At 42.3% G+C, this 24,263-nt stretch overlaps 1 protein-coding gene across 1 annotated transcript in view; it reads right to left on the minus strand.

The window, feature by feature from the left end:
- ARHGEF6 (Rac/Cdc42 guanine nucleotide exchange factor (GEF) 6) overlaps positions 1-24,263 on the minus strand; it is a 98,443-nt gene that overhangs the window by 7,647 nt on the left and 66,533 nt on the right. The window contains exons 10-19 of the mRNA XM_004685843.2: positions 15,109-15,247; positions 12,115-12,174; positions 10,049-10,195; positions 9,009-9,095; positions 8,128-8,206; positions 6,450-6,595; positions 5,315-5,440; positions 3,752-3,772; positions 2,495-2,588; positions 1,456-1,545 (exon numbers count right to left, since the gene is read on the minus strand). Of these exons, the coding sequence (XP_004685900.1) occupies positions 1,456-1,545; positions 2,495-2,588; positions 3,752-3,772; positions 5,315-5,440; positions 6,450-6,595; positions 8,128-8,206; positions 9,009-9,095; positions 10,049-10,195; positions 12,115-12,174; positions 15,109-15,247 (989 nt within the window). The remainder of the gene's footprint in view (positions 1-1,455; positions 1,546-2,494; positions 2,589-3,751; positions 3,773-5,314; positions 5,441-6,449; positions 6,596-8,127; positions 8,207-9,008; positions 9,096-10,048; positions 10,196-12,114; positions 12,175-15,108; positions 15,248-24,263) is intronic.

The following is a 24,263-nucleotide window of genomic DNA, read 5'->3' on the forward strand; positions in this document are numbered from 1 at the left end:
ACCACCTCTCCTTCCCTGAAATGAGATGTGCTTCTGGCTTTCACAGGGCTCTGCTCAATCAAAGGAGAGCAGACTGACTGATTGATGGATGGATTGACCGAACACAGCAAGAAACAAAGCGATCACTTCTCCTGGCTAGAGGGTAGAGGGGGTCAGTTACTTGGTGATAAAAGGCTTGCTACACTGGAGCACTGCAATGCACACTTTCCGCATGGAAAAGGCGGGCTAGGGAGAAGGGTGGAAGCGTGGCTGTTCTCTTCTGGCTAGGTCCAGAAGGCACAAACACCCACTTGCACCTCTGAGCAGATCTCTTGAATTTTAATGTGAAGAGAGGTCACAGGTGTGGGGACACATTTTGTAGGAGAGGCATTTCTTTCATGTTTCCCTTCTTAGTTTTCAACCAATCTTACTTAAATGAGGGGGGGGGGAATCCTGAAAAAAACAAAAAAGTCTGCACACTCCCATTCTTTTCCTTGCTCCTTGCAATTTGCTATGAGGGCCCCGCAGGCCCAAAGCCTGGGTTTGTCTGTGAGGCAGAAGGGTGGTGGCAGCTCCTCTTCAGGGTCACATGTATCTGCTTTCACATCAAACCTTTTCTAATGAGCCTGAGAGACATGTGACTTTGAAGGACGATGCCCGCCTGTCACCTAAACTCTGTGCTGGCACATGCAGACACGGGTCACAGCCTCCCCAGCAAGCAGCAGGGAGCGCGCACTTCTCAGGCAGGTTTGAGAGCTTCACGGAAGGCTTCCTGAATGCCTATACCCATGGAAGACAAGTGACGTAGGCTGTGACCTCACTTTGGCAAAAGCCCAGGATGAATCAGAAAACATGATCTCACTTTCATTTGAAAGCCTGAAAGCTGTGTGGGACACTCCCTGCCCAAACAGCTCATGAAAATGGTCTCCATTCCAGCCCCTGCCTAGCAGCAGCTCTCCAGATTTTCACAGCAACTTTGCAACTAGGGTTGGGTGAAGTACTGCTCTCTTAAATATGCAACTGATCGGAGATAGTATTGAGACTTCCTTTCTGCAGCTGCCTATAGAAGAGATTAGCATCAGTTCACAGACACAGGAACTCTCTGGCCTCTTTAATTCCTAACTAGTGTGGCTGAAGGTATTTGTGTACTTCAAAGGAGAATGACAATTTTTTTTTTCATTTCTATCACCTCCAGCTTTGTTACTCTTGCATCTCTTTTTCCCTCTGGGTAAACAAACTGCTGGGTAGCTGAAACCACCTTAACTGAAAGATGCAGGCCTGGCCTCTGCAGCTGGTGGCCTTTACCGCCCCGCCCCCCCCCCCATCGGGCTGTTTTGTCTTTCTCAAGAGGCAGCTTGCGGTGAGATAAAGGGTGGGGGCAGAAAGAAAGGAGAGACAGGGAAGGGTGGAAGAAAAGAGGGAGGGAGGGAAGGAAGGTAGGTTACTCAGGAGAGAGACTGCTTTGGGGCAACCTACTTGAGCCATGGCCTTGCTGAAAATTTGCGCTGGTACAATAGGCTTCGATGACTTTGAGAATTTGAGCGTCCTCTTCCAGAGCGGCAGTACCTATCAAATGAATCAATCATGACTTCTGGAACAAAGATGTGCCTCTAGACCCTTGACAAGACCCTGGGGACTAGCTTTGCTGACTGGTGTTGTTGTGGAAGGGGGAGAGATGGCTGCCCAGCTCTCTTGAAGCAGCAAGAACAGTGTCCCCCAGGGGCTCTGGGTCAGCATTGGCCGCACTCAGCACCAATGCAGGTGCATGTGCCCTTGAAGCCCACCCAGAGTTCTAAAACTGGGGACTCCTATCAGGCATGTCTAAGAGGCCACCGTGACAGCCCTGGCTGACACCACATCCTTCCTCTCCTTCAAGGTCAAGGCTCACCTTCTCTAGGAAGCTTTCCCCCATAAACGCCACCCATTTTTCCAACCAGCGTGCACAGTCACTGATTCTCCCTCCTCCCTCCAACTCACTCTTGAAATGACTGCAGGCCCGAGCTAACAGTGCTGACACAGATGCCCAGGTGGGGGGGCAGGGAGCAGAGAAGTCAGAGAGAAGGAAAGATTTGTCCAGGCTAGATTGCCTGGTACCCTCTTTTGAGACATCACTTACTCCTTGGTGTGTGTCCCAAGAAACAACTGTGTAGTCGGCTTGAAATCAAGCCCCGTTTCTGCATATCAGCCGACCTGTACTTTGGCTTACTGAGAACATCCTGAGCTTTGGACTTCCAGGATTACAGTCTACTCAGTGTCTCTCAGTAGAGGGAAGAGCCAACGGATCCCTTTAGTGGCTCAAAACCCAGTGAGTCCAAATATTCCAGACAAAAGTCATACAGCTAGTGTTTGGCTAAGCACATGCACAAGTGATATCTCATTCAAAATCTCAGCAGTGATCAAACCATCCCATGTATTTTTCTCTATATCACAGATGAGGCTGAGAACAAATTGCTCTAATCATCTGCTTTGTGTTCGTGCACCCATAACGATCTTTCAGAAAATACAAAATACGTACTTTTCCGAATCACATACTCCTCCTCTGAGGGCTTCCTTTCGGTCTTTCTTTTGTGAAGAAACTTCTTCATCGTTTTGGGGCTTTTACTAGACTCCTGCAAGGATAGTGGTTACTTTATGAATTAAAATTCTCCCCGGCGAAAAATCAAATCAAATCAATCAGAAGAGCAAATGAAATGAAATAGATCACCTCTCTGTTATTTTAATAGTCTCAATCAGGAGTGCACAAAACTTAATTTTATACACACTAAAGATTGCGCCAATGAACTCTATCGAAAAGGCTAAATAAAACAGAGGCAATGATATCATCCTCTCAGTTGTCTTGGAGACTGGAATGAGAATGGACTGTTCGCGCTGGAGTGGTGCAGATTCTGTCTGGGAGGCCAAATGCCTGTGGGGAGCCATCTGCAGAGGAAGGGATGGGCCCCCTGAGAGACAGGCTGCTGCCCACTGCTCCGACTGGATTTGTGCTCCCCACTGCTAGTGGGGAGGGAATTAAATGGCGATTGTAGCTACTCGTAGAGTATAAGACACTCTTCAAAGAGCTTCAAAGTTACTTAGACTTAGCAGAAGAATATTAATTTCCATTTGTCAGATGGGAAAGTTAAGGCAGAGAGAAGGGTCAATGAAGTATTTCTCTTGATATATATAATTTTGAGTTAGCAGTAATTTACTTAACAGCCAAGCTTAAATATGCATATATACAGTCATATTTTAAGTTAGTAGATAAGATGTGTAAATCACTGAATTTGCTCTTGCCATAGGTATAAGCAGCAGTTCTTTAAAAAATCACTCAACATCAGTATCCAAGTAAATGGATTAGAACTTGAACAAAAGCCTTCGTGATCACCTTATACACAACCTCCCTAGCAAGGTGTATACTTTATGCATGGATAAAAATTAGTCCGTTAAAAATACATGAAACAAAGAATTTCATTTCTTCTTCTTAGCCACTGCCATCAACTTACACTTAAAAACAGAGAGACATGAAACACTCACATGGAACAAAAATAACAGGGAAAATAACATTTTACAAAACAAGCATTTTTAAAGGCATTATGAGATGACATTTTCACATGTATTTCCACAAAAGCCTGCTTTTTGAAGAATGTACTTACATGTCAGAATTGCCTCTTCAAATTTTAGGCACCAATTATAACAAAGGACAAAACAAGCATAAAGGAAAGCTTCATTCATCAAAGGTTACAGCACAGTATTATGATGTCACTAAAAGCCAAAGATATTGTTCTACCCTTACCTTTAAGATATAAGACATCCTCTAAAGTGAATATGTAAAGAAAGAGAAGATGAGCGTGAGAGGTCGATGGTTATAATGACCAAATCCATTTATCAATAATTCTAAAACAACATTTGAAATGTTAGTGTTATCACAAATCACACAGAGAGAATATCACATGTTCCCCAATTAGTTCCAGATGTGATCCCATCATGCAAAAGCCCAAGGAATACAGTTCTGTGCAGCATCCCCAGTGCTGAAAATCACCGAAATACGTACTACATAGTAAGGCTAGATTAATAATTCTCCTCTCCCAGCAGAAATAAAGTGATCATGCCTTAGTTTTAATGGATTAGTTCTGTGCAGGATTAAGGCGCCTTTACCCTTCGTAGCTCACCTTCATTTGAATTTACTAACTGACAATAACAAAATATCCATCATTAAAAAGGGAACCTAGATAACAATGAAGTGGCACTCCTGGTTTTAGGCAATCAAGGAAGAAAATAGGATGATGTGGTTATCATCGGTCAATTTCCCAAACAAATCTGGGTGACAGGATCCAGGCCTGTTTCTGAACAGAGGTACATAATAAAGATTCAGCTCAAGGGTTACTGTTCTTTCATGTTGGGCTGAAGCAAAGTTCTATTTTCACTGCACTAAGAGTTGGAGGCACCAATTTATGAGAAGAGTAGAATGGTGTTTTAAATCCAGACTCAGAACAGAGCTAGGTCTGTGTTGCTCATCAAAGCACACGGACCATACAGAAACATAAGCTGCATTCGCTCCATCATTCTAAGACGGGCCCCCCACTGTCCCAAACTTAGAGCTTCATTCAGTAAGACCTATTTAAAGAACAGTTACTCATCACTGAGCTTCTTTTCTGAAACGATGATTAACAGGTTAAGGGAAAAAAAAAATCCACTGATGTTGGAATGGGAAGGTAGTGCTCCCCACAGTGACGGAAGCCAGTGACATTTCCTGCCGCAACTTGAGAGGAAAAAAAAAAAAAACTTGAAATCCCCAGCTTACCTAAATATCGAAAGTGCTCTAAGGTCTACAAGTGACTTTTGAAAAGGCATTCTGTTCATTCCAGTCTTTCTCCTTTCCAACTGCAGCAAATAGGTCAGACTCATACTTTGGACGCCTGGCTTGGCCTTACAAGAACTGCACTGATTGCTTTTAATAGAGGAAAATGTGTTCCCACCTGCAGAACTGGGTCTGCTTGGTGGGGAATTCAACTTTAGTAAAGTGATCTGTGTTTAATCTTAAGTGCTGTCTATGCACCCTTAGATTCTTAGATTAGATTAGATTTAGCCTATCACTGTCAAGGTAAACCAGCACACTTCAGGAGGCCAGAAAAACTTAGGCAGTGTACATAAGCCCAGTGGATCCACAGTAAATCTATGTAGATGGAACTGGGGGAAGTGGGTGATCGAGAAATAAAAAATTCCCGAGTGGAGCAATGCAAGACTGACTGACATGTATCACCTATCACAAATTCTACCACATTCCCACAGAACTATGTGTCCTCAGCCACAAAATGAGCTCGTCAGAAGCATTTTATACCAGATGTAGCAAAATTACCTCTTTATAACCTAGCGCTGCGGATGGTCTAAGTGGAGGCGCAGGTCGTAGACAACTTAAACTCCACGGTTTTATAATTTGAGGAGGCTCCAAGGGTCCTCGGGGCTGTCCAGTAGAGCTAAAAGACTGGGAAAATGTCTGATGAGATGCTGACAATCTGCCATCTGAACCCGACTTTGTGCCACACTCAGCGAGAGCACGATCGTGGGAACAGCCAAGGGAAAGAGGGGGAAACTTTCCAGAGGGAGAACGGACGCTTTTCAGTCACGATTACGGGGTCTCACAGGAACAGCACAAAATTGACTGAGGACCCCTTGATCCTGTCCTCCCTCTCTATTCTGGAATTTCGTTCAAGCTGGGGTTTCTGCTCTGAGGGAGGAAAGTGGGGGCCACGCTCGGTATTTAATGAGGTCAACCATGTGTTCGGCACTCTTCTCAGGAGCTTAAACAGCTTATTTAATCGGAACAACCTAAGACCTAGGCTCAGAAAGTGAAGCGACTTGGCAAAGTCAAAATTCGAACCCAGATCAGATGCTAAAGCCTATGTTCTTCCCACCACAACACAGCGCTCAACACTGGAAGGCAGGTGTCATAGGTTGGCATTAATAGCCAACATGGCGCATCTTTGATCTCACTCAAGTACAGTAAAATCTCAGCAATTCAAATTCCATGACTCTAAATTTGTGATAAGGTGGAAGAAGGCAATCCTACAAGTTTACCCCTGAAGGTTACTGAACAAATGTGAGTGTAAATGAGATTACATGAGGATGTTCAAGAATATGAAGGCAAACTACTCCTTATGACTTAGAAAAGTAATAGGAGAATAATAGTTGCTAATTAAAATGCATCTTGTTTAGCATTAAACATCTTCGCAGGACTGCTAGTTAGAAACTCTTGGCTAGCAGTTAGTTGGAGTACCTGAATCCTGTCAACGAAAACTGCACACGTTCTAGAGAAACCCTCAATTAATTTGGATGGGCATCCCCCTCCCTCCACAAAAAGAAATCAGAATTAGTGAGGTTTAACTGTACTTCAAAGTCTGCAGATATAAACCACCCAGAGACCCAGGGCATGCTGAACAGGCAGGATGTGAAAGAGACTCAATTATTTCTGGCCACAGTGCGTGGACACTTACGGAATGAGCACTGCAAGATGACGACGATGTTTTGGATAACGAGCTGCAGGAGGTAGGGCCTCTGACAAGTCTGTACAGCTGCTCCAGCCATTCCTGGAAGTCCTGGCTGTTGTTGCAATGGACCACGATTCTCTCTACTAAGTTCCCTGCATCACAGATTACAAGCATTTGGAAACAAAAGGCAAAGAGAACCTTGTTTCATTCATAACCATAGTTCATGCAACTAGAACTCCGGATTCTTTTCAGGACTTCTCGTACCTACAGATAACATTATTGAAACTTCTGGAACAGATGAGCTGGGATAATATGGTAGAGAAGTAAACATTCACATTTGATGTATAAAACTTGATTTCTACTTTCGGAAACTTAGCACTAGTATAAAAGTTCACTCTAAAGAAACTTACAAAACAATTTTACAATCCAAAAATTAAAGCAAAGGGCCCACCTAGTCTAAAATCAAATTCTTATATTTGGATTGTTAATTTTGCCTTCATGTTCTGGATAGATTGTGACATATATTTTTATTTTAAAAATTAAGTTTAAGGGGCCTCCCTGGTGGTGCAAGGGGTTAACTCTCAGCACTATAAAGCAATCACCGGCCACTGCAGCACGAGTTCAATCCCCGGCCAGGGAGCTGACCCACACGGTGGAGCAGACCTCTCCTGTCTCATCCGCTGCTCCTCTCAGCAGTGGATTTCAGTCAACCCACTTGTTCTGCTCCCCATTCTGTCTCTGGGGAATCTACTCACACCCCTACACCTCTGGCCTACACCCTAGATCTTGTAGGCATAAATAAAGAAAATAAATCTTAAAAAAATAAGCTTAGTAGATTAGTAAAATGTTATCTATATCACTACATTTATTAAATTAAAACAGTTTATGATTTATGTTTATTATAAAGCCAGTTTAAAAAGACATACAACATGAATTTTTCACAACTTAACCTACCTTGAAATGCTATTAAACTTCCCATAGAGTTAAATAAAAATAATTTAATAAAATGAGAACACTGTACTGCTTTGCCCCATTCAAAGTTGAGACAAGGTCCAACTAAGACTGGTTGTAGTCTTTGGGCCAATGCCATATCTTGGGGTCCCCAGTGGGAAAGAAGGGGGACAGAGCTGGGTTGGTATCCCCGCGTTGGCTGTGGGGCCCTGTGAGCAAAGGGCAGCCATTGCATGCAAATCACACAGGCTGGCCACAGGCCGAGGAGCATTACTGAGGCCTGGCACTTGGCTCGGTTTGTGCAGAAAGGCTCATGGCTTTTCAGCACTTTTTAGAAATACAACCAAATCTTGCTAATTCATAGGCTGATGATAAAATTGCGGGTAAAAGTCCACATCTTTGGCTCCTCTGCCACCAGGAAATAGATGACAGAAGGAAAAGAAAATTACATTTACATCAGTCCATTTTGTTATTAGCTCTAACAAGTAGCTCTTATGCAAGACAAGATTGAAACTAATGGCAAAGTGGAGGCTTTTGAATGACTGGGAGACGTCTCTGTTCTATCGCCACAGTACCCTAATTACCCCAGGAAATGGAATATCCTTCTCTACGCCATGTAAAACTTGTGCCCAGACTGTACAACAGAAAAAAAAAAAATAGCACTTATTTATTTAAAGCCCACTTCATTCCGAAAAGTATTTGAAGTAGCTGCATGAAGAAGAAAATGACCTACCTGTGATTTCAAATGTGCAGTCATTCCCTTCAATTTCATCTAATCTAGTCACTGCCATTCCCGCTACTGGCATTTTTCCCTATCAGAAAAGGAAGATTCCCATTAATTCTGTGGTTATACAAGTCTGTGCTTTATTTCTATTCGCTGTCCTGACTGTCTCGGGAATCACTGCTAAATTACGGCTAGAGATATTTCTCTGGCCTGTCAACACATAATCGATCTCCCTAATCCAAATTTTAATCAGACAAAAAAGCGAGAGGGGAAATGTTGGTTGTGCTTTAGCTAAACTCCAAAAACTATCAGGTCTGGATTTATAAGCAGGTGATTTTCTAACATATTTTCATGAGAATCTGTGCCCAAAGTAAAGACTGATATTTTATTAAAGTCATTGCCAGACTAAGATACAACAGATGACAGAAATGTATAAAACTCTGTATTTTGGAAGCAACCCGAAGGAATTTTCATTTCCTGAGGAAACCCGAACCACGTGATGTGACTGAAATGACACAAACACAGCAGCAAGACCCAGCTCTGTATTTTCTCAGCACTAAAGATACACTGTAGGCTTGTCAAATATTGCTGCTCATTTATCCAGGTGCAGACTTAGACTTCTCTTTATATAATCAAAACCTAGCTCCTACCCAGAGTAGTGGGCAATCTGTAATTTAGCAATACAAAGTAATACATTGCCTTATAGTAATACAAAGGTCTTTGATATAAGAAACATCTGCTCTGATAAGCTATTTAATTGCAATGAAGGATGAGAACATGCTGTTCTCTTCTGGCCGGAACTTTTAATGCCAGAGTGAAGATATGGCATCTGGATGGAACCATTTTTTCATTATGGGTCCTACTATTTGTTTTATGTGAAATCTACTAACCTGATAGATAAAGCCACTCATCCGAGGACTTGCAGATAACATTATCAAGACACTTGAAAATAACATAAGGTACCGCTCCTCTTTTTCCTGAAGTGGAATGGAAAATATTCAGTGGAGAATAGAAAATGGATATTTTGTTCACTAAGAATTTCTGGGATAAGTTTTTGTAATATACAGCATTTTAAAATTGTATTATAATAGCTTAGTTTTACATCATTTTGTGCCTTTTTCATCTCAGTTGTCATCCCCGTGGGCTTCCCATCACCAGATCACCCGTGTGCCATCACCATAGTCCAGTGCACTTCCCCCACCCCCACTCCACCGCCATAAAATGTCTCTGGTATATAATTGTTCATTATTAATATTTTTCCGCCTAAACAGTATTTTTTTAAAGATACCCAACTTGAAAGTATAAAATAGTAGAATTTTACTTTGAAATGGACGACCGAGGTTGATCTCTCTCATTCCAGCACATAAAGCTAAATACAAACAACCATTGTTTCCCAAGCAGGTAAGCCTGGCAGGCCCAGTCAATACCTCCCTGTCCAGTCTGCAGCCCCAACACAATCGTGATCTGTACATTCAGAAAATGAGAATGATTTTACTTTGGAGAGTCGAGCGCTGTTTCACTACCCGACGTGCTGCCTCCGCTCCTGACAGACAGCCTTGCTCACTGTCTGTCTGGAGAATCACGCTCCTGTCCTCTCCTGACATGAGAATGAACTGTACTTCATGAAACTTCCCCTTGGCTCTTCACGACCCCCATGAGGTCTTCTGGCTCTCTCCCTTCTCTGAGTTTCCAGGGGCTCTGATATTGAGACTGCACTACCTGGCTTGGTCTGAATGAGTTCCCTGAAGGCAAGGAGGTCTGCTTGCTCTCTCCTTCCAGCTCCCATAGCACTGAGCATGACATTGGGTACAGAATGCATGCTCAGTTTTTTATTGGAATGTTTGCGTAGTTTGACCTTGATGGAAGAGCAAATAAAGGAAGTGAAACAGCAAAGATAGAAGAAAAGGTGTGAAGATCGACACCACCTTACCTCACATGCTCCATACTGCACCAATACTTGTGACATAAAAATCACATTTCCCAAGGTTTTAATATCCTCTCCTTCCCATGCCTGAATAGGTTCCGACAGTATCTGTAACTCCAACTGCTTTCTCTTTCTTAGATCTTGGCATTGCCCCTATAGAACAAAGCAGAACAGAATAGAGTGAGGACTCTTATGAAACCTAAAATAAGACCAAGTAATGCGTAGCTTTTGACTCCCAGATTCCTACTGGGTCCTTATTCCTGAGCATGAATCCTATCACCAGATCCATTCCTGATGGACAGACGAACTCACTACCTGAAATCTCTAGCCTGGAGCCTCCGAGAGTTTGACGAAGAGCTACTTTTCATTTTGCAAAACATCAAGATAAAATGGTAGAAGGGGCTCATTTCTCCCTCTCTGCAAAGAGTATGGGAAGACTAGCAGCAGAATCACAAAGAGGCTAGGGGGCAAATGGGGGCTCAGGCCTGCTGGGGGATCCATCATGGCGCTCGTCATGAATAACCCATTACTTATAAGGCAATTTGTTTTTCTAACATGTTCAGTTTCCATTGAAGCAATATCTTAATTTTTAAAAACACAAAAAATGTCTCTAGGAGTTATTCAAAAACAAAAGATTAAATTCCTATGCCACAGTGAAATGAATTAACATATGCACGTAATGCCTAATGAAACATATGCGCCACCCTGTATTTTGTTTAGGGACTCATAGCAGATTGCAATGACAAAATACGCAATTATTATTTATTCCTAAAAGGATTAGGAATAGCAGATACAATTGAATTTCAAGAATACAGACTGAATGTAAAAATCAAGAAACAATATTGGGGGCATGAGTGTGCGCAGACGGACTGATTGACTGATTGACTGGCAGCTAGCTAGATATAATCACCGCTTCCAAAAGTGGCAGGTTATCTTACAGCTATTTAATGCTACTCACGACAAACTGAGTATGAAAATAAGCATACATTTAGGTATGTTACTGTTTCCAAATTAGTGTTATAATGTTGGCGGGGGGGGGTCTTCTATAAGATCTCTGCTGCCCCTTTACTTATAAATGGAAATATGAAGAAATAAATAATTTGCACAAATTTTGAAGTAATTCCAGTGAGAATACATATATATCAATCTCAAAACAAGTTTTACAGCATGTAAAATGATCAGAAAAAATAAGGGTTTTCAAGGATGTAATTTAGATTCCATTGACATGAGGAAAGTAAAATTGACAGAAATTATAATAAACACCGCATTATCCCTGGGCTGTTCTATTGTATTGAGCCATGTAAAACTGCCAATATTCACCTTTTTTTTTTTAACTATGAAAACAGCCATTTAACCTAATACTTTAAACTTGTCTTCAGCTTATGATTTAACTGATTTCAACAACAGGGTGATAATAAATTTTGCGTCTCAACCTTGCAGCAAGAATCAATAACTAAACGTGGATCCCAGTCACTGAGAAGGCAACAGAAATGTCTCAAACGAAATGCAACTTAATCCCTCACCCCAAATCACATTTTCTTTCCTGCTAAAATGGCACCAAATGGTTTCAAGAAGACCTTTTCACTGCCATGGTCAACAAGACTACAGGTACTAGGTAGCAATGTACACAAAGCAATGGTATTGTAGCAGGTTGTTTTCCTTTCAGATTTGATAAAGGATTTGTTTCTTACTTGCAAAGAATAAACTCACACCTCTGGCATCAGTAGGTGATGATGAGGCCAGTATTGATGCGAATCAGTGAATGACAGAAGATGAGCACCATGGGGGGAAAGACAAAGAGACAGAAGGAAACCCCCACCTACACAGCAGTGCTTAATGTGGCAGAGACTTCAAATGTGAATGCTTTATGCCCTTGGCCTGGCAAGCTTTCATAGGCAAGCATGATTTTTGGAAGACAAAATTAAATGAAACAATCACTGTGATACTGTCACTGAAGTGTCCTGTTTCCGCTCTGAAGACCGTTGCAGAAGGAAAGAAATGTTACACACAATCACTTTTTTCAGGAACGAAGCATATGAAATGGAGAATTATAATTTTAGAGTCTCACCTACCATGAGCGTTTTGAATGCTACGATGGCTTTCAGAATATCCTGATGATCTGGATGCGTATCCTATTAAGGGAATACATTTAAAAACAATATTAAATGAGAATGGATCAGTGATTGCCAAGGGTTAGGAGTGGGAGGAGGGTGTGGTGATAAAGAGATAGAAGAAGGGAATTTGGGGTAGAGGGTAAAGCAACTAACTGTCTATATCACAATCGTAGTGCTGGTAACAAAATCTATCCATGTATTGAAATTCATAGAACTTTATACCAAAAGAAACAAGTCAAGCTACTGTATGCGGATGTGAGGACTGGTAAATAAAGCAGCATTGGCCCATTTGGAATCTCAGCACCACCAGTCATGGGGGGATTAAGAATTACAGCATCTGGGGCCCTCCCTGGTGGTGCAAGGGGTTAAAGTACAGCACTAGGAAGCTAGGCACAGCGCTTCAGCATGAGTTTGATCCCCGCCCCAGAGGTGACCCACATGGCATGGCAGACCGCTCCTGACTCGCCCATTGCTGCCCTCAGCAGTGTACTTTGTTGAATGCCTGTTCTGCTCCCCACTCTGTCTCTGGGGAATCCTCTCACCTCCCCGGCACCTCTGGCCTGTCCCCCAGTTCTGTATGCATAGCTAAATAAATCTATCTTGAAAAAAAAAGAATTACAGCACCTGGTGCACATCCGATCTTTGAGAACCGCACATGAGTTGTGGCTACCGAGGCTAAAGCTACCATTTCCCTTTGCACTTTAGATAATAGCAGTTATTATTTGGGTGGTGTCGGGATGATTAGTTGTTAGCAAATGACACAGGTAGCAAACTGTGGACACAGGATGGTGGTTAGAGAAAATGTCTTTTGCTAAAATGCCTCCATTTACTTTGGGCAGCCAGAACATGGCAGGTGGGAAAACATCCCCAGCCGCACACCTCATGCGTCTTCTGCAAGGTCACAAGGACACGCATGCTGACCCCTACCTAGGGCTCAGAGAAGTGGAAGTCACAAAACTGAGAGAGAGGAGTCACATCTCTGTAACAGGCTATGAAGGGAAAGGAGAAATTCTTGCAGGCAGACACATGCCTAACCTGGGGGCCTGAGGGGTGCAGGCGTGCACTCCTGGGGACTACATGTATCCCTGACACTTGGAATTTTGCTGAAGACAAAAGCTGCAGCACCCCCCTACCCCCAACTCCCAGCTTTGGGTGCTAAAACGGAGCTGCACCCATGAAAGGGTCTGTCCCAACTCAGGAACAGTATTGCTCTTGAGGAGAAAAGGGTGCAGCCTTTGATATTTAATTGCTCCTTAGCAGAGTCAGCTGATGATGGAGAAGTTCAAGTTCTGCTCTACTGGTAGCCAGTAGCCTTGCTACCCAGGTCAGAAAAGGAGGTGAATGTGTCACCCAGTGGCGAGCTAGTTGGATGGGGTGCATTATCTGACAGCACCAGGCATACAAACGGGCCCCCATACAAGGAAGGCCAAGAAAGAAGACCCAGGTGGTAGAAGCGTTGGGGATTTTCCTCCCCAAATTAAGTGCATATTCATACAAGTAGAAACAGAAACTGAGCCACTAATTTCTGGACTTTAGTAATAAGCAAGGGAAGGCAAGCCTCAAACATTTCAGCGAACTAGTTCAGTTTTTGGAAAGGCATCCAGAGGTCAACACCTTCCTGAGCCCCCCTGGAATTTCACTGGGGTAGGCCTCCCCCACAAGCCCCCCACTGCCTCCAGTTTTCTGTCAGGTCACATAATCTAAGAATGCGGGTTTCGCTCAGCATACATACTTTCAGTCCTTTCAGACGCTGACAAGATGGACAGTATGCAACGCTTTTTAAAAGAGAATCAAACCCTTTAAACCCTCAAAACCTTTCCTCAGACAAAGGAAGAACAAGTAGGCTAAATGCACCCCCCTCCACCACCCTTTCCACCCCGTCCCCACCCCTCCGCAGCCCTCCTCCCCCACCCACACTTCAGTCCCCTAAGCTGGATGGTGCAGGAGCACATCAGGAAGCTTTCACTATTGATTGGTTTGTAATTATAGGGTTTGGGTTCCTGATGGAAAAATATCCAAGTATCAGTCCAGGTTACAACCCCTTAACATTTACAAAAGATGATAGCTGTGCTTCAGCTGTAGCAAATGAGTTTATAAGCAAAAACGTGAGGTGGCTCTGATGTGGATGTGAGGAGACACAGAGGTAGACTAGTAAGGGTCACTGATTCATCTTTAAGAAACACCAGCATCTCCCACTGCGATTCAGAATCCCAGAGCTGAATGACCACAGTGTTCTAGAGATACATGCTCCCGTCCACAGATAGGGTGCCCTTTGGACATTATTTTGCTTTGATTAGCTCCCACAGTAAGATTGTTAAAATGCCAGAACAGAAATGCCCAGCTTGATTTTATTTGAGCCACTGTGTACAGAAGAGAGGGCAGAAGAAAACCCAATTCAACACGTTAGCCTAGATGTGCGGAAGGATGGAGGCTGGGGGCGGAAGTGGGCAGGGAGAATGATGGCGAACACTTAGCACTGATAGGTGGATTTCCAATTCTGAGCAAGACCCTGGGGTCAAAGGCCACTAAGGTTAATAACACTGTGTTATGTACTTGAAAGTTGCTACTTGAATAGATCTTGAATGTTCTCGAGGTGATGGCACGTTAACTGACTTGATGGTGGTCATCATTTCCCAGTGTATGCAAATGATACATCATCACCTTGCACACCTAAAAACAATCGTGGGGTGTAATGTAATGTATATAGTTTCCATCTGTCGCTGATACCTCGATAGAGGTGGGGAAAAGAAATGAGTTTTTAAAAATCTTCAATGGGGAACATCAAAAGTTCCCTTTCTTATTTTGCTACATAAAGAGGAAAACTAGACACCTGGGTAGAAGAAGGATTGAATAAAGGAAATTTGGAGATCAAGGCTTTTCCCGAAATCCCCTTGAAGGTTGGGCCGAGCACAGGTCAACTTGGCATCTGTTAGGAAGCTCGCCGTCCCTTACCTCCATGTGCCGCTCCAGCTCCTGTAAGAGGGTCACGTACTTTTCCAGGCGCATGAATGGTTTGCTGAGGCTCGTTGTTAAAATGAGGATACCCGGGCTGGCGGCGCCTTGACTTTCCATAAACTGTTCCAGATCATCGCTAGCCAAAGAACACAAACCGTCTTATTACTGTGAAACATTCCATATCAAAACGACTAACAACATTATTTTACACAGCAAAAGTAAAATGTATTCCAGAAACCCCTAGAAGTCTGATTGTAGATTCAAGGCTACGCAGTGAGGAGGGAGAGGTTGAAGAGCCAAGGGGGGAGGGGTTCATGGACTGGTGAGAAGCTGAGGGCGGCGCCTCACCCAGAGCTCCCCTCTCACCGGCACAGGTGTACAATGTTCCAGACTCAAGCTCTAAATCCACATAGCAGCAGTTTTGTGTGACTAGCCACAAAAGCGGTAGGATCTTAAGCCTACGACCTTACGGTAGGCCACACACCACCCAAACAATTCCATATGGCAACAACGTGGCTGAAAACGACAAAAAATCATTGTATGCTATGAACTGTGGCCTGCAAATGTCTCCTCAGAGCTAGTGCCTTCTCTGCCCTTCTGTACCTTCTGGATTCTTTCTACCAACAGGATATTGAGTCATGGGGCGACAAGATCATTTTCATATCTACTTCCACAAAATATAATTAGAGAGGGAAGCCTACTGCCTAGGACAGCGTCTTTGGAAACTTCTGCATATTGCATTAGCCCTGACCTCCTTGCTTCTCCAATCAGTTAGAGGTCTTCCCGCCTCTGAATGCCTTTCCATGCCCAGCAACACCGCCTTCCTTCAGGTTTTCAGTCATCCCGCCCATCATCTGAGCAGCCCCCTAGTTCCGTCTTATCTCTGCTGAACCTGAACCTCCTATCCTGCAGACTGCCGCTTCAACCCCAGTGCGCTGCTACTTAAGAACCTCTGATCACCTAATAGATCAAGTCTTACCCTTTTCGATTCTACTGGCCCCACCAATCTTTCTCATCACTTCTGAAGGGAACTTTCTACTACACAAAGTGACCTATTTAGTCTCCTATGAAGTGCTTCGTAATGGTGGTGCTGCAAGAGGTTGTGAAAGTGTCCCAAGAACCTTGATAGCAGTGATCAAATACAAGGGGCCTGGGAACAGAGTGGCTTGCAGGTCATCCCGGTGGAAAGACAGACAGTCTATCTCCTTGGGCTTTTGTGGACAGGACAGAAAAGGACGACGTTTTAGCTTCAGCATCAGCAGCCTCGAATCTCACAAGTGTATCAGAAGGGGTAAGGGCTGGAAATCGCCACCTTCAAGGAAGCTAGCTCTTGTCAGAGTGGTGAAATCTAATCACCTATGTACCCACTTTTGCAATCTCTCTCCAGATGCAACTGAGAAGAAGAGAGTGCTCTGGCTTTGGACTCATGAGATCCTGGTTCTCTCCTCAAGCTTTGCCTGCCCGGTCCAGAAGACACATCAAGCCTGCTCCTACTGAAAGTGTCTATTGTTGCATGCTAAAAAAGTGCATTTGTCCTTCTTGTTGAAGATGCATAACAGTTTTCAATGCTTGTGCCATCTTCGTGTTTCAGATGAGAAACCCGAGACTCAGGAAGGGCAAGCAATAACAAGTCAACGGCTAAGCTGGGCTTCAGACCCAAGTCAGAACCTCAGGGCTCTCCATGACCACGTGGCAGCCTCTGTACTGGGAAGTGTTTTGTAAACTTTAAAGTAGTCAACAGATGCATTGTTATTAGGATTATTATTATTATTCCAAGGCAAATACTTGAGAAAATCATATCTTTAAAAATTACTAAACTGTGATTTCCAGCCAAATGGAAATGCAATTGATGTTTAATTTCCAATCAGGAGCATAAAGTGCACAAAGAGGTTTAAAAATTCATCACATATAAAATATAATTAGGAAAATAACTCAAATTTGGAGAGTGCATTTGAGTAGAAATGTAATTTAGAGAAAATCGCCTTCCTAATTTCTTTTCAATTTGGTAAACAAGTCTTATTTTTTCTTTCCATCAGGAATAAGTGCTGGCATCCGGAAGGCTGCACGCTAATTGATACAGGAGTTGCAACAATTAAAAGCCAATGCTAATGTGTACTCTATTATTTTCCACAAAGCGCTCTAACTCCTAGGTTTATTGAATACAAAAGGATTTTTAAAAATTTCAATCTAACATGCAATCAGTATCTTAAAACAAAAAACCTGGCTATCGGGAAGAAAACAAAATTTTACTAAGGCAACAAAAGAATAAAACTGTCTTAGACAGTCAGAGCTCATGATGATAAATAGATTCTAAAAGATGCATTGTGCGTAGCCAAATAAATTTAATACATAAATTAAGATTACGATTCACAAATATAAAAGGCAAAGATAGATCACCACACCAAAGAACAACTGGTCTTTAAAATACTTTTAAACCTTATACAACCTACTTGAATTGTCAGTGGGGGAAGACTTGCTTTTCAAGCTTAACATGTTCACATATATGATGTGATGCAGTCGACGCTGTTTCAACAGATGAGTGACTACAAATTCAACTTGCATTCATCTGGTGCTGATGGATGGGACCCCCGGGCTCCACCAGAAAGCCACAGAAGCAACTGCACACCAGGAAGCCGCCACAGAGCACATGGCGCCCTGACGGCATCTTTGCATCCAGTTCTACCTTGTTGGCAGGTAACTACCTGGAGCAGTTCTGGGAAAGGAGCAGCCATTTCCTCCTTCTTCCTAACCTCCCTGCCTTCCAGGGGAATCCCTGTGGGGGCAAAGGGGAGTGCAGCTTGAGAGTCCCAGAGGCTTCTCCCACTGGGTTGGGAGTTATCCTTCTTCATGGACACAGTCCCATGTGACAGGCTGTCTCCTTCTTTTTTGTCCCTTCCATGTTTTGTTCCTCAGTCTGATGCGTTCCCTTCCCTGATTCCTCAAAGACAGAGGCAGAATAGCTCTGCTCTCAGAGTTTTGCCTATGCTGCATGACCCCAAAGCAAGGACATAGCTCTGGGTTTTTCCCTAAGTCTATATCGCTGACAGCAATGGTTTACAGACAATGATTACAACTAGCGAGAGGGAAAGAACCTCGCTGTTTGTGGGAGTCGCTGTGAAGGAGGAAAGTGAGGCCCAGGTCTGTCCCGCTGCTGTTGCCTCTCTTAACCCTGGGCCCTCTCCCTTGTGAAAGGATGGATGCCACATCGAAGCACGGGGGAGTATTTGGGTATTTACGGGTATTTTTGTAAGGAGAGGTTCAAGAAGAAGTTAAGAAACCAGAGCTGCTGTGGCAAGGCGGAAGGGGAGAGAGAGGGGAAATCCCAAAGACCTCACTCAGGGGATAGCAAAAGACTGGGACAGTCATTCAAATATATGTAAATATGGGGGACACTCTGAGATGGGGGTCTGCTTATGTCTCCAATTCAGATACTATATTATTCCATTTTTAACAAGTTGCCTCTATCCAAACATGCACTGTTAAGGCTGCAGCCCTTCTCATTAACCATTGTCAGGAGCATTTCTGGTGAAGTGGTGCCACCTGCAGGCATAAAAGGAGAAGTGCATCTGACTGGCCTGCTCAGGCCGGAAGTCATGTTCCAGCTTCAGCACGGGTAGCTTCAGCAGGGAAAACCACAGCAATCGACCAATGACTCTTTTTCATTTGAAACCTTCATCTAAAACAAGTTCCTAATCTGAATTTTCTGTGAATTTGAGTCAAGTATTCTTTGTCTCTAATGTGTCAGCCTAAATTACCGCAAAATTCAACTAAAATGACCAACTATATTAGAAGCACAACTGAGGAAAAACACGATTTCATTTTATTTTCAATCCTTCTATGTAAATAAACCATGAAGATAAAATTCAACTGTATGGGACTCCAGGGAGCTTTCCATCATTACAAGGGATATTATAAAAGTCACAAAAAACATAACCAAAAAAAAAAATCAAGTAAACCACAGCATAAATTTATCCTCAACATTAAGAATGTTATTATAAAAAAAACTCACCCAAGTACTACGAAAGGCTGCCATTTCAGGTACACCTTATCTTTCTGGTATTTATCTAAAAGTGCTATCCTCAGATCAAACGGAGAATATGGCTCATATAAATAGTTAACATGAAGAAGATCTCTTTTTATTGGTACTGAGAAATTTTCCTTTATATACACAGGATGTTTTTACATCCATCACAGAAAAACACACTCTGAACCATTGCTTAAAAATATATATTAACAATAAGAGGTAAAATATTGAAACATTTCTAGAAATTATAAAAACAAATCCAGGACTGTTTTACCTCTTGTGCAGGAGGAAGGGTAAGCAAATTTTGGAGCATTTAGTTAGAACTTTAGTTGCAGCTAGAATTTGTTTCTTAAGCTATATGGCGGCTATCTGTGTGTGCTTTATCTTTGTTCTTTGTGTGTTTAAAATAGTTTTTTCTAGTAAAAAAAATGAGTAGCTGGTAGACGATGAAAGAACATACAAGTAGGGAGTGGCAGCCAGTACTTTGTGCTAATGTCGGGTACTCTATGTTCATTATTTCATTTACTCTTCATATCAGCCTTGCAAAGTAGGTATTTTCCCCCTTTTTACAAGCCAAGGTAAGAGAGTAAGCTTTGAAATTGAATGAATTACCTTAGGCAACACAGCTTCAAAGTGCCAGGACTCTAAACTGAGGCATAGTCGAGGTGGTAAAAAGTTTACACTGAGAGTGAGGTTTACATGGAAATGGTGGGGACTTTCACTTTGGGGGTGGCGGCACGAGGCGCTCCAGTGACCCATCCCCTGGTGAAATAAGTGCAGCTGGTGGAAACTATAAAAACCACCATTTATAGTGTCCAGAAATTGTCCTAATGGCAGATGATAAATGAAAAAGACACTTATTCAAGAAAATGTTATAAAACTCAGAAAAGAGGGGGTGCTCATGGCAATAGAGGCATGACCTGCGCTTCGTCTCTTTCCCCCTCCTAGTTTATCTTAACAGAAGCACCACTGCAAGAAATGTACCCAAAAGACAGGGCCCCCTCTCACTCAACATTGGGTCAAAGGACACGGCCTCTCCTTAGCTCACCCCATCAGTTTCAACTCTGAGTTGAAGAACCTTGATGTGTGGTGAGTGACTGAGAAACAGAAGGCTCCCATCCCTACTCAGATTCCACGCACGGGGAAGAAATTCTACCTCAGGAGTAGTAGGCCAGACACAGTGGGACCCAATCACCCTCAACCCAGCACCCGTGTAGGGCAGAGGTTCTGTGCTGGGAAGGACAAACACAGGAGACCGTGGGGTATTGCCCAACCCCATGCTCTCAGTAGTGGCTTGAAGATTGTGCCCAGAGTTCGAGGGTGTCTTAAAGGAACAGAGAGCTCTGGAGCTTTCCTCCAAAATGGCTGGCTTTTATTTTTTTTTTTTTAAGAGTATGGGGAAATTCAAGCCTAAAGAGTCTTGCAAAACAATGAAGATGTTGGTGGTAAGCAAATAAGAGGATACTGATAGCTCTTCTTAACTAAGAGTAACAAGTCAAGTCATAGGTCAACTAGGTCACTAGAGAGAATCAGAGGAAGAGCTGAGAGGTGCCAAGAAGGGTCAGAACAAACGTTAAAGAATGGTCTCAGAAACTAGCTCTACCTGAACTTAACTGGATCAGATGGTGGATAAATTGATGCCCCAGGGAACTATCTAAAACATGAGAGCAACCAGATGGAACTCACTGGAGCCTAACAACTGAGTGTGGTACCAAATGGGGACAGACACCTACAGAGAGATCAGGGAGCAAGACAGTCCCCGAGAGCCCTGCTAACTCAGTCACTTCAGGGGGAATGTGTGCAAGACTCAGGCTGTGGTGTGATCTCAGAATTTGCATAATGTGAGGGAAATAAACCCCACTAACATAATCTAATCAGATGACTAAACACTAAACGAACAGGGCCCTCCCTGGTGGCGCAGTGGGTTAAAGCACAGCACTGAGAAGCTAAAGGCACTTCAGCATGAGTTTGATCTCCGCCCGCCCCGGAGGTGACCACATGGTTCAGCAGACCTCTCCTGACCCACCCGCTGCTCCCCTCAGCAGTGTACTTCATCGATCTGCCTGTTCTGCTCCCCACTCTGTCTCTGGTGAAGCCTCTCACCACCCCTGCACCTCTGCCCTGTACCCAGTTCTGTATGCATGAATAAATAAATCTTTAAAAAAAAAACAGAAATGAACAATAAAATCAAACTCCAGAGGAAAAGAGAATCAGTATCCATGGTTCTTAAATCTAAACTTGCATATAGTATCTTGTTTTCAACAAGAGTATGAGACACACAAATAAACAAGAATGTGTGACCCATTAACAAGAGACAAACATAAAAAAATGCTAGATTTAACAAAGACTTCAAAGTAGTTTCTATAAATGTGTTGCAAGAAAAAGGGAAACCATGTTTAAAGAAATCAAGGAAGCTGCAATGACAACGTTTTATCAAATACAAAGTATCATTAAAGAGATTTAAAAAGTTATTTTAGAAAGAACCAAAAAATTCTGGAATTAAGAAATATAATAACTGACATTTCAATTTTCACTACAGGTCCTCTACAGTAGATCTGAACTGGAAGGAGAAAGAATCGCTGAATTTAAAAAGAGATTGATAGAACTTATGCAAAAATAAGAAAAAAGAACAAAGAAAAATGAACAGAGTCTAAGGGATATGTTGGACATCTTTAAGTACAATGACATATGCATGGTGAACTTATCTATAGAGGAGAGAGAGAATAGAGCAGAAAAAAACTATTTGAAGAAATAAGGACATTAAGCTTCCCAAACTTGAGAAAAATATTAATCTACACATTTAAGAAGTTCGATGAACTTTAAATAGAGTCATGTAAAGAGAGCTGTACACAGAAAAATTATAGAATTGCTGAAAGACAAAAATCTTGAAAAGAGGAAGAGAAAACAACGACTCATCATGGACGAGGGAATATGAATAAGATGGACAGCTAATTTCTCAACTGAATTAGTGGAAATGAGAAGGGAACAAGATAACACACTCAAAATAATGAGAGAAACAAAAATTGCCTATCAGGACTTCTATATTCATCCTAACTTTTTTTTACAAATGAAGGTGGAAGGAAATATTCCGAAAGGTGGCCCTCCCTGGTGGCGCAACAGGTTAGGACGCAGCACTGCAAGCTGGCCACAGCCGCTTCAGTGCAAGTTCCATCCCCGGCCCCAGAGGTGACCCACATGGCGCGGCAGACCTCTCCTGACTCGCCCGCTGCTCCCCTTAGCAGTGGACTTCATTGATCTGCTTATTCTGCTCCCCGCTCTGTCTCTGGTGAAGCCTCTCACCGCCCCTGCACCTCTGGCCTGTACCTAGTTCTGTATGCATAAATAAGTAAATCTTTAAAAAAAAAAAAAAGAGAGAGAGAGAGAAATATTTCCAAAAGAGCAAAAACTGAGAGAATTCTTTGATAACGACCACCTTGCAAGAAATGCTAAAATTATTAGATAAAATTAAGCAAAACCAGATATAAACTCATATGTATGTATTAAAACACCACAGATAATCAGGTAAAGATAAAAAACATGTAATACTTATTTCTTCTTCAATTAACAGAAAAATAACTGTATAAAGTAATACTTTATCTTTGTGTTTTTGGGCCTATAACATACAGAAATATATTTCCCACAGCACACTCAAAGGGGTGAGAACAGCACTCTATTAGCAGAAGGATATGATAGCAGATAGTAACTCTGCCACAGGAAGAAACAGAGATAAACAAATGGTAAGCAAGAATGTTACTATAGCAAATGCTATAAATAAACCTTTGTTCTCATTTCTTCTTTCAGTTTCAGTAATAAATATAAAAAATAATTATGATGATGTACAGTTGGGTTTTAACATATACATGAAATGTGTATAATTGTAACAGAAAGGGAAGTGGAAATAGAGGTACATTATGAGTAACATTTCTGTAATTCACTAGACTTATGTTAGTGTGAATATGAAGTAGATTCAAACAAGTTAAAACAGATGAAAAGACTCACAACAAATACTAAAATGTAATTTAGAATTATGAAAGAGATTCTGGTTTCAACAATGACAAGTAGTTGGAAGTAATCATTTCTATCCTCACAACAAGAAAAAAATGAAACAAACCAAATACCACTGGTTTCTCTTAGACCCACTGAGACTTGAGCTCACTGACAAATAGCGTAAATTATAGCAGAGGTCAGAGGTCACTGGGGGCAGTGACTAGTAAGAACACTTCAGTGGTCAGTTTGATGAATGGCAAGAGTTTGAGTGTGGAACAACTTGATAGTTACAAGTTCCTAGGGCCCAGTCTTGGGGACACCAAAACTTTTGCGGGTTTTGCATCTAGGAACCCAAACGTGTTCTTATAATGAAGATCAGAGACATTATAAATGCTCCCAGAATATCTCTCCCTACAAAGGCTAGCTCTTCAAGGCAATTGATATTGCAAACATTTACCAAACTGAAGGGAGAAGTAAAGTGTAACAGAATAGTAGCAGGGGATGGACAAACTCTAAGGAAGTCACTAAATTTTTGTCACAAGAATTATAAGACAAAGTGTAAAAGAAGAGAAAAGAGAAAATAGTCATGTAAGTATGTAGCTATCCTCAGAGACAGCAGAAAAATGGGATAGTAAAGAAACAAAAAGGCCAGTGAATAGAAAACAGTCACAAACCCGGTAGATGTTACCCCAGCTACATCAATAATCACTTTAAATGCAGATGGTCTTAAAATGCTAATTCAAAGACAGCTACTGTCAGAATGGGTTTATTGTCTATAAGACACAGATTAAAAGAAACAGGCTATAATTTCCTGCTCCCCTCAGCAGTGTGTTTCAGTCAATCTGCCTGTTCTGCTCTCCATTCTGTCTCTGGTGAATTTTTTCACCCACTACGCCTCTGGACCACACCCCAGTTCTTCTACACACACACACACAAAAGAAAGAAATGAGCTGTACATAGATATATTAACAGTATCAAAATATAGTTGTGAAAAGTGGTGTGCTGGTTGGTGGTGGATATTTGGTGGTGGGTGAGGTGAGAAAAATGGCATCATGGAGCCCATACAGTGTTATAAACTAATGTTACCTCAACAAAAAATATTTTTTTAAAAAAAGATAATGGAACTAGCTACAGTAATTTC

Source organism: Condylura cristata, unplaced genomic scaffold, assembly GCF_000260355.1.
Source record: "Condylura cristata isolate star-nosed mole 26May11 unplaced genomic scaffold, ConCri1.0 scaffold00019, whole genome shotgun sequence".
NCBI lineage: Eukaryota > Metazoa > Chordata > Mammalia > Eulipotyphla > Talpidae > Condylura > Condylura cristata.